Source organism: Pyrus communis, chromosome 15 (assembly GCF_041283825.1).
Source record: "Pyrus communis isolate YQ-2024b chromosome 15, ASM4128382v1, whole genome shotgun sequence".
Lineage (NCBI taxonomy): Eukaryota > Viridiplantae > Streptophyta > Magnoliopsida > Rosales > Rosaceae > Pyrus > Pyrus communis.
Window position 1 is genome coordinate 18,524,633 of NC_142579.1, and position 9,854 is coordinate 18,534,486.

A 9,854-nucleotide genomic window follows, 5' to 3' on the forward strand; every position below is an offset into this window, starting at 1 on the left:
TTTTCGCCGCAACAACAACTGGGTTCCCAATCCCACCTCAACAGGGACTGTGGTTGCCTTCTCCTCGCTCGGGCTGTTTCAACAATTGGATTTTCCAGTCCAACCTCACCCGGTATTGTAAGTATTATTTGTATTAACAACTGGATTTTTTTGATAATGACTAATTTAACATTTATTTTTAATAAAATTTATCGTTTTATAAAAATAAAGCATTTAATATAAAATTAAATCGTAATTAAACGAAATGACACGTCACAAACACAATAAGGGTAGAGAACAAAAATGCTTCCTCTTGACATTTCTTTTCCTAAATCCAGCCAATTACAAAGAACCAAACCCCCATCGCATTCCCCAAACAAAATCTCCAAGCAAAGCCACCCTTTCATGCGAACTCTTTAGGTACCCTTTTCAGATGTTTCAACTCGTTGACATTATTCTTTTCTTTCTCAATTATCCTGACCGCTTTTGCTTTGTGTGGACCATGAACTAGGTTAATTAATTCAATATAAGGGGCATGCAATCTAGTGATATTTGTGCTTGCCTACAAAGTTGAATTTGGTATATTATTTGGGTGATAAGGAAGCAAGTACTAAGATTCTCCATGGTGGTTTTGGGGGGTTTGAATATAAACCATCATGCCTTGATGGTGGTTTGCCTTTCGTTGCAGATGGGTTGTATATTTTGGCTTTCTGGGTGCTTTTGAGGCCAGCATTCTTGATGGAACTTGTTCTTAACAAATGGGTATGCGCATTTCTGCTGTGCTCTTGGCTCTTCGTTTCTGGAGTGTACTCAGGTGAATTCCAATGCCATTAATTTCTTGAATTATTTGGTTGGCTAGTTTTGATAAAGGCGCAATCTTGAAAAAATATTTTTAAAATGTGATTATCTAATTCTGTTTTTCTTTTGGAATTGTTACGTGTTCTGTTTATTGGTCCAAGTGGAGGGATTGCGTGGGGACTCTAAAGTGAGAGGGGTGAACTTGGGAGGGTGGTTGGTTGTGGAAGGTTGGATTAAGCCTTCACTTTTTGATGACATTCCCAATGAAGACATGCTGGTGAGTTTCTTTTTTCCAGAGCTTTTGCTTAATTATATTTTTATTTTTGGGTTTTTCTTTTTGCTATTCGAGCGATACATTACGCTAAATCAATCTAAACTACGGGGAGAGGGTTTGAACTTGAGTGCAACTTGGGGTTTTCTTATCGATGCAGTTGACCCATTTGTGGATAACATGTAGGATGGAACACAGGTACAGCTAAAGTCAGTCACCTTGGAGAAGTACGTCTCTGCTGAAAATGGTGGAGGGATGAATGTCTCAGTTGATAGAGATATTGCATCTTCATGGGAAACCTTTAGGGTACACTCTATTCAAATAGTTCATGCCTGTAATTTCTCTTGGTTGTTAACTTATTTGTGGGAAATCTCAAGTATTTTCTAACTAAACGTATCGGTAAAGCCCCTTATGCTCACTCCCTGAACATACGGTCGGTTCCTAAGCCCTTATCCAGTGTAATGGAGGGACAGACTAAAATCATTACCATTGTTTAGATTGTAAAATAAATCTGCTAATTTCTCTAAGGAGGGGGAAGTAATTATATATAATATAAGTATGCGTTTGTTGAGAAATTGGAATCAATAAAATCGCGGTCCTTATTACTATTTTTCTGTTCTGCTGCAGTTATGGAGAGTTTCTGCGTCAGAATTTCAGTTTCGCACCTTGCAAGGACAGTTTCTAACATGTGATGGAGAAGGTTGCTCTTTTTCTGCAACTGCAGAACCACCTCCAGCACTAGGAACCTTTTACATTGAAAGAAATAACAATGGTAGAGTTCACATCAGAACAATAAATGGCACATATTTGCAGGTTTGTCTTCTTGAGATATTTGCCTTTATGCTGTGTAAAGAATGAAAATAACCCAACTCTTTATGTTTAGAGTGAATAATTGCGTGTTTGTATGCTCTTCGTCCTACTACCATTCATCTAAGAGCGGGTTTAAACATCCTTGATTCCTTCCTTTTGGTGGATTAGATGTCAACCTTAAACTTTTCATCATGAAATATGTTTCCATAGGGAAATCATTCATATTTTGGGATTGTTTATTTTCTGATTGAACATTTTGTGAAAGTTGAGATGTCACTGAATGGAGGATGTTTTGCTGAATTTTCAATAAAACCTAAGGCTTGAATCAAGGTAGACTCTTATGCTCCTTTTAATTGAAGAAATGAGTCGAAGCAGAAAAAAAAATCTTCTGAAGGTGACCTGGTTCCAAGGAATATTGAAGTGTTTGGTTTTGCACGGAAATTCCATGAATTTATGAAAGCCCCAAAGTTAAGCAATTATAGTTCATGTTAGTCTTTAAAATCTGTGAAGATTTGAAGTGTTTTCCACAATCTGACACCCAAGGGAATGCAATAATTAGGAAAGTTGGATAACTTCTCTACTTCGACTTTGAGTATTGGTATTGCCAATTAGAATGGGCTTTTCGGATGTTGATTTTGCTGAAGAGTTATGAATGTTGAATCTATGTTTATTTGCATGTCCGCTGCCTCCTCATAGACTGTCTAAGAATCCAAATTAAAACATTGTTTCCTCCAGGCTACACTGCAAACTCAGCTAACGGCAGACTATCCGGGGAAGCCAGGATGGGAAGATAATGCAGCCACACTTGAGATGACAATTGTTGCTAATACCTTGCATGGAGATTACCAGCTTACAAATGGATATGGACACAGTAAGGCCAAAGATATTCTTAAGGTAACTCTTTGCTACTCTCTATTGGCCGTTGCAATGGATGTTTTACATTCATATTATTTTATTCGATACTCAACGTTATAGTTTTTAGATTAGAACAACAAATTACTATAGCTTTCTTGTCTGTTTGTTTATTTGATCTTTGGATCTTTTTAAAATGTAGAGGCATAGAAATAGTTTCATCACTGTAGGAGATTTCAGTTTTCTGTATAGACATGGAATAAATACTGTGCGGATTCCTGTTGGCTGGTGGATTGCTTATGATCCTGATCCTCCTGCACCATTTATCGGTGGAACTTTGGAAGCTCTAGATAATGCATTCTCGTGGGCACAGTAGGTCTTTCTTTCACCTAATTCTCTTCAGATAAAAGTTAAAACTCCACATTTGGTTCTGACATCATACATTAGAACTGTGCTGCAGAGCCTATAATATTAAGTGCATAATTGATCTTCACGCGGCTCCTGGATCCCAGAACGGGATGGAACATAGTGCTAGTAGAGACGGTTCAACAGACTGGCCTAATCCTGATTACATTTCACAGACACTGCACGTTATAGATTTCCTAGCTTCAAGGTATGTCATTAATGTATTTTTGAATTGCTATGTTGTAGATCCAGCTATAGATTTTGCACACTTGCATATGCCATCTTACCTTTTTGGCACCTGTGGTGTATCTGCTACATGAAATTGAGGGCAGGGATGCCAAACGCTGATTTTTTTATTTTATTTTTGCAGGTATGCAAGGCATCCTGCTTTGCTGGGAATAGAGCTTTTAAATGAACCATCTGCAGCTACAGTTCCATTGGATACTTTAGTTTCGTATTACAAACAAGGCTATCAAATTGTTCGGAAATACTCATCAGCAGCTTACGTAATAGTTTGCCAAAGAATTGGCAATGCGGACCCACTGGAACTATATCAGGCTAACATAGGCTCACATCATCTAGTGGTGGATTTGCATTATTACAATCTTTTTGATAATTTCTTCGTTAATATGAGCGCTGTGGACAATATGCAATTCATATACAAGAGCAGGGAAGCTCAGTTACAGGCCCTCAACAGTGCAAACGGTCCACTTGTTTTTATCGGTAAGGCAAGACCTCCTTTCTCCTTTCTCCTGAAAAACGATTTTTATTTCAAGGTCTTGTTCTGTCATGAAATCGGAGCCAAATTTTCTCATTTTCTTGTACAAAAATTCGGCTTCTGTAGGTTTCAAGTAGTTGAGTTATATTAATTGGTAAAAGATTGGATTTGTTTGCAGGAGAGTGGGTGAATGAATGGAAAGTGACAAATGGCTCTCAGACTGATTATCAAGACTTTGGGAGGGTTCAGTTAGAGGTTTATAATTCGGCTTCCTTCGGATGGGCATACTGGACACTGAAAAACGACAGACCACACTGGGATTTTGAATGGAACATCAAGAACAATTATCTCCAGTTGGGTAATTTTCTTAGACTCATTTTATCATTGCTATAACAACAGATACGTAAGTAAGTCATACTCAATTTAGTCTCTGATTACATCAACCATGTCGGTAACATAATGTTATTAATATTTATGCAGGTAATTCGCCCAAAAACTGGAATGTTAACGGTCTAGTGTTGCTTGGATCAGCATTTGTATCATTCTATCTGCATAATATATTGTGAAATATCATACCTGAGATGCATCATGGCTCAGCAACCGGAGAGGATATCCGTTTGCAGGTTTTTATTCTTCTTTCTTGCTCAACAACGATGGTATTCGTATCATTCCATATTGTTTTGCAAATTTGCTGAGTCGAATGACAAAATTGTGGAAAAAAGAGTATCTACAGAAAATGTCAATGAATCTGTAACAGCTTTGAGGCTATATGCATTACAACCTTTGCAAAAATATATAGGAAATTTTTTGTCCCAATTCCTCTTTTCTCACACTATTATGCAACAAATGAATGTCAGCTGAGCTCATTCTATTAGTTAAAGCCAGCTTTTGTAAACCATAATATATAGTCTCTTGACCACCTGGCCGACGAAAATATATCCTACAAAAAGCACCACCAAAAATCCAAAGTACGATAGCGGAAGCTCAACGAATCCCATCACATCCCCAATTGGTGTGAATGGAATAGCAATTCCGATGGCGGAAATCAGAACTGTGGAACAAAGCACAGGCCATGAGGCAATCTCCTGAATGAATGGAATTTTCTCTGTCCGGATCAAGTGGATGATCAGAGTCTGCATCAGAAGCCCTTCGATGAACCAAGCAGTATGGAAGAACACAATGTCATCCAGACTGTCAGCCTTATAATAGAACCAAAGGAACATAAGTGTGCTTACGTCAAAGAGAGTACACACAGGACCATTCCACAGAATGAACATCGGTAAGCCTTTCTTCGACCATTTTTGTGGGACTTTTACATAATCTTCTTCCATTTTGTCCCATGGGATAGCGATCTGCCCAACACTGTACAAGAAGTTCTGCGTAAGAAGCTGTCGTGGAGTCAGTGGTTCATACTTGAGACACAAGGTTGCTATGAGAATTGAGAGAACGCTTCCTAGATTGGCAATTACCGACATTTTTATGTACTTCATTGTGTTCCCAAAAGTAAGTCGACCATGCTCAACTCCAGCGGTGAGGACATTGAGGTCCTTCTCCAGTAATATAATGTCAGCAAAGTCTTTTGCAACTGATACTCCTGAATCAACTGATATACCAACATTGGCTGCATCCAGTGCAAGCGAGTCGTTGACTCCATCACCCAAGAAGCCAACAGTGTGGTTTCCAACTGTCTGCAGGGACTGCACAACTCGGAGTTTCTGCGTTGGGGTGAGTCGAGCTAGTACAGTTGCTCTTTTAACCGTCTCATGAAAGGAATCTTGGTCAAGAAACTCAAGCTCTGGCCCTGTAACTACATGGGTGGTTCTGATACCAACTTCTTTGCATACTCTAATTGATAGGGCGAGCGAGTCACCTGTCAAGACCTTTGCTTTCACTCCCTTCTCAGCCAACCGCCACAGAGCTTGCTTTGCCGAGTCCTTGGGCGGGTCAAAGAATGTTATGAGGCCGAGGAAAACCATGTCTGATTCAAAGGTTTCAGCATCGTCTCTGTATTGATAATTCGTTTCCTGCATTGTGACAAAAAATTGTCAGGTTAGTAAACATTGTAAATGTACAATTGAGCAGAACTTATTTTCTTTTTGGTGTAACATTTTCACATTTCTGTTCTAGTTCATTAATCTGTAGTTGCTTGTTTATTATTTTCCAGGCAAATGTATATCATACATTATATGAAAGAAGTAGTTCCAAATTCAGTATAAAAAGCTATAAAACGTACCAAAATTTTGAAAGAAATAAATAGATGTAATTGAATACAAAAAAGTGCAGAAGTTGAGCAAGAAAGAAATCTAGACGCACCGTTCCCAGCGTCTTTATTGCCACCCCAATAGCTCTGAGTCCCTCATTGCTAATTTCTTCTGTCAGATTTAAAATCCTCTGATAGTGTTCTGTAGAGAAAGTTATATTCGTTTCCCTGTCAACATCCTCTATAAAAGAACATACTTTCATCACTTCTTCCAGAGCTCCTTTTGTCACCACGATTCTATCGGCAATGTGGTGGCTTCTGTCTTCTGCCTCTCTCTCCATGATAATAGCTACTCTTCTTCTTATGAAATCAAAAGGAATCTCATCTATTTTCTTCCATTTCGAAGGCTGGAACTTGTATCCATTGGTATATACATGTGCCAAAATTGCATCGTCAAGGGGATACTTCTGGTCGGTCTTGAAATAGGAGTTGAGGAATGCAAACTGTAAAACCTTTTCCTTCTGTAACCCCCAGCTGTCCAGATGATTAACCATTATTGCACGGTTCATGGTTAGTGTACCGGTCTTGTCAATGCATAAGATATCCCTGCAACAAACAGAACACAGAAAACGACTACTAAACTACGGAAGTTCAAGTGAAAAACTTCGATGATAAGAAATTACAGTTACATTGCCTGCTGCAATTCTAAGATATACGTTCACACACACGCACACACCCATTTGATTGATACTTACATAGATCCCATGTCTCGTATCGCAGTTAAGCTTTTGATTATGCATCTGTCTCTGGCCATAGCAAGTGCTCCTTTTGCAAGACTCGTGTTAACAATGAGAGGAAGCATTTGAGGAGTGAGTGCACTTGCCACTGAGACTCCGAAAAGGATGCTCTCGGTTAGATCATGAGATGTACTGTAGTCAGTTACAACTATGATGGTGACTACTACAAGCATAACAGCAACCAGAACGTAAGATATTTTGCGGACACCGTCCTCAAATTCATTTGGTGGTTTCTTCTTTCCTATGTTTGAAAACATGGTGCTCATGTACGTCTTGGATCCGGTGGACACCACTAGACCAGCTCCGCTGCCCGATACTACATTTGTTCCCTGAATTATTTACACAAGGAAATACGTCAATTTGCGAGGTTCACCTTCAACCTTGATGTTACATATACGCTACCAAAATATGGAGCATAGTTAGAGCAAAATGACAGCTACTACTGTACCCACCATGAAGCAAATATTCCGTAAATCTAGCAACGGAGTGCTCGATTCTTCTCTGACATCAGCTGTTTTCTCAGTTGTCCAGGACTCTCCTGTTAATGAGGACTGACTGTTGAAGAAGCATATTTGAGTGATCATTTAACCTAAAAGTTGTCTGTACTGATAGGAAGAATGACATAAAACAGTTCACAAATCTCATTTTTACGACAGCAAGCATTAGAGGCGCTATACCTTACAACAAGGTGTTTCGTAGACAGAAGCCTCACATCACCAGGAAAGAGGTCTCCTGGTTCGAAAATGACAATGTCGCCAGGAACGACATCTCTTTGATCAATTTGTACTACTAATTCGGTCTGAATAACTCTACCTGCACATCTTTGAACTTTGACCGGGCACCGTACGAATTCTGAGAGTTTCATGGCCGCTTTTGAACTGCTATATTCCTGAAAGGAGCATGGAAAACTAGTCTTAGTCATATGCTTGATATAGAAAGCTATGGCGCGTATTTGATCGAAGGAATTAAGCAAGGATTACCTGATAGAATCGAAGGGAGACGCTTATGAAAACCAAAACAAGCATGATGCATCCATTCGGGCTATCACTGGTTATGTACGAGATTACAGACAAGACGATCAATATGATATTAAAAGGATGAAAGAAAGCATTCCACAAAATATGCCACCAGCTCGGAAAAGAATAATCCACAGGAACATTCGGGCCATTTTCCTTCAATCTCCGCTCAGCTTCAGTAAAGCTCAATCCTGAAGAGAACCAAAAGTCCGTAGCCGGTATAAGATTTCGAGGAGCAATATATTGTTTCAAGAATCATCCTGAGAGAATTTGAAACCGGACACGCTTTAGGGTGAACACCCATCTGAACAAGTAGGGTCGATAGTTCAGCATTTAGGCCAAATTTGCTCCCATTTCGAGTCCACAGACAGATAAATAGACACATCTCGTTGCACTGATTGGGGGAGTAATGTTCAAGTTATAAAATTTATATTAGCCTTATTCTTATGCACTGGTCAAATACTGCAAAATGCACGGAGTACGTAAATCGTCGAATTCATCAGAGAGAATTCCTATATCTTGGCATTTTATCAATCATTTTAAATGCTACCAACTTCCTCATATTTTCTTTCAGATCTCAAATAAAATAACCATGTAAATTTATAAATTACATAACGTCTTCAATCATTTTCTTGTACGCACACTTGCATCTATAGGCAAAACAAATCATAGTTTTCCCATTTCCTTATAACTTTCATTACTAAAAGAACATAGAAGATAAGGTGAGTGATTAAGGACACTTACCCCTTTCAGTGGATCGAACATACTCGAAAACCAAATCCTTGTTGGACTGTGCCAAGGCGTATAACCAAGAGTAGAGCTTCTCCTCTGCCTCAGTCCTTGATCCCCCATCAATTTTTCCTGCACATTCCACACAAACAACAAAATCCCACGTCAAAAACAGCTCCAAGTACCAAATCATGAATTCATTTCCAAATTAAAACATCAAAGAAGCAAGCAATTCCAACCCACCTCCAGACATAAGCCTGCGAAGTAGTCGAAAGAGCTTGTTGGGGACACCATCTTTCGGCGTTTCAGAGTTGTTTACGAGGTTTTCGCGAATCGGGTTGTTGTAAGGAAGGTTGTGATTATTTGAACTGAAAATGCTAGGGGTTTTGAACCATCTCATATTATCAGATTAAGCAGCGGCTGTTGGGAATGCCAAAGAGACATCAAATGTACGACTGGAGACGACAAGTGAGGAGAAGAAGTTTGCATTTTTATTGGAAAGTACATGTTTGAAGATTGGATCTTTGAAGAGAAGGTAGAGAAGATAAACAATTAAAATTTGTGCCTTTTGTTTAACTATTTTGGTGGAATTTGAGCTGAAATTTGGAGGTGCTTTTGCTTCTTGTGTGGGATTGTTTTGGACTTTCTCTCTCTAGGACCAGGAGGCTGAGGACTCTCCCTCTCAAACTTCAACTACCAGACTTCCAGATGACGGTTAGGTTGGTTATATAAGTTTGCTGAGGAGTTGCTGACTCTCTCAATTCTCAAAGTCGTCGCAGTAGGATTAATATAAAATTTAAAAGTGAATAATACAAAAAAGCCCCCATCATTTTTAGAGGTTTTTAAATTAATTTTTTTTAAACAACGATATTTACACTAGGGTTATGGAGATCTAGGTCTAAGCTACAGGCAATGAGGCAATGACTTGTCATAATAACGTGGTATCAACTCGCTATCTACGAGAGTTAAATTTAAGATATCTCACTTACAAATAATGAATAATATTACTAAATTATAGTACTACTATCATCTTTTAACCCATATTGACATCCTCAATTTAAATATTCGCATGAGACAGTCAGAGGACGTTTTCTTGATTTTAATAATAATTGGCTTTGCAACTAGCAATTTAGTGGTATTTTTGTCAACTTATACATAGCAAATTTTAGGTTCTTACTCTTTTTAGATGGCAAGTTCGATACCAAAATTACTATAGCCATCTCATTGTGTGACTTATTCAAATTGGAGTGCTAATAACAATTTTCAAATAAAAATAAAA

At 38.6% G+C, this 9,854-nt stretch overlaps 2 protein-coding genes across 7 annotated transcripts; one reads left to right on the forward strand and one right to left on the reverse strand.

Annotated features, from left to right (window-relative positions):
• Window positions 1-294: 294 nt before the first annotated feature.
• On the forward strand, window positions 295-4,649 carry LOC137717430 (putative glucan 1,3-beta-glucosidase A). 4 transcript variants are annotated; one of them, XM_088685546.1, is made up of 11 exons: window positions 295-399; window positions 491-793; window positions 939-1,054; window positions 1,235-1,354; window positions 1,676-1,861; window positions 2,594-2,752; window positions 2,913-3,082; window positions 3,171-3,323; window positions 3,486-3,838; window positions 4,012-4,191; window positions 4,314-4,649. In XM_088685546.1, exons 2-11 carry the CDS (start codon window positions 718-720, stop codon window positions 4,397-4,399), a joined length of 1,599 nt encoding a protein of 532 aa, XP_088541672.1. In that variant the 5' UTR covers window positions 295-399; window positions 491-717; the 3' UTR covers window positions 4,400-4,649. The 4 variants fall into 4 exon arrangements, 3 of the variants coding, with proteins under 3 accessions (XP_088541672.1, XP_088541673.1, XP_068312905.2); XM_088685547.1 differs by having other exon boundaries at window positions 309-399; window positions 668-793; XR_015956605.1 differs by having other exon boundaries at window positions 310-793; window positions 3,486-3,843.
• Window positions 4,577-9,334, reverse strand: LOC137717423 (uncharacterized). 3 transcript variants are annotated; one of them, XM_088685544.1, is made up of 8 exons: window positions 8,819-9,334; window positions 8,591-8,707; window positions 7,811-8,150; window positions 7,508-7,719; window positions 7,283-7,385; window positions 6,789-7,159; window positions 6,147-6,639; window positions 4,577-5,857 (listed from the first exon to the last, which is right to left on the reverse strand). In XM_088685544.1, exons 3-8 carry the CDS (start codon window positions 7,853-7,855, stop codon window positions 4,709-4,711), a joined length of 2,373 nt encoding a protein of 790 aa, XP_088541670.1. In that variant the 5' UTR covers window positions 7,856-8,150; window positions 8,591-8,707; window positions 8,819-9,334; the 3' UTR covers window positions 4,577-4,708. The 3 variants fall into 3 exon arrangements, with proteins under 3 accessions (XP_088541670.1, XP_068312892.2, XP_088541671.1); XM_068456791.2 differs by having other exon boundaries at window positions 7,811-8,037; window positions 8,819-9,275; XM_088685545.1 differs by having other exon boundaries at window positions 7,811-8,106; window positions 8,819-9,263.
• Between the last annotated feature and the right edge of the window lie 520 nt (window positions 9,335-9,854).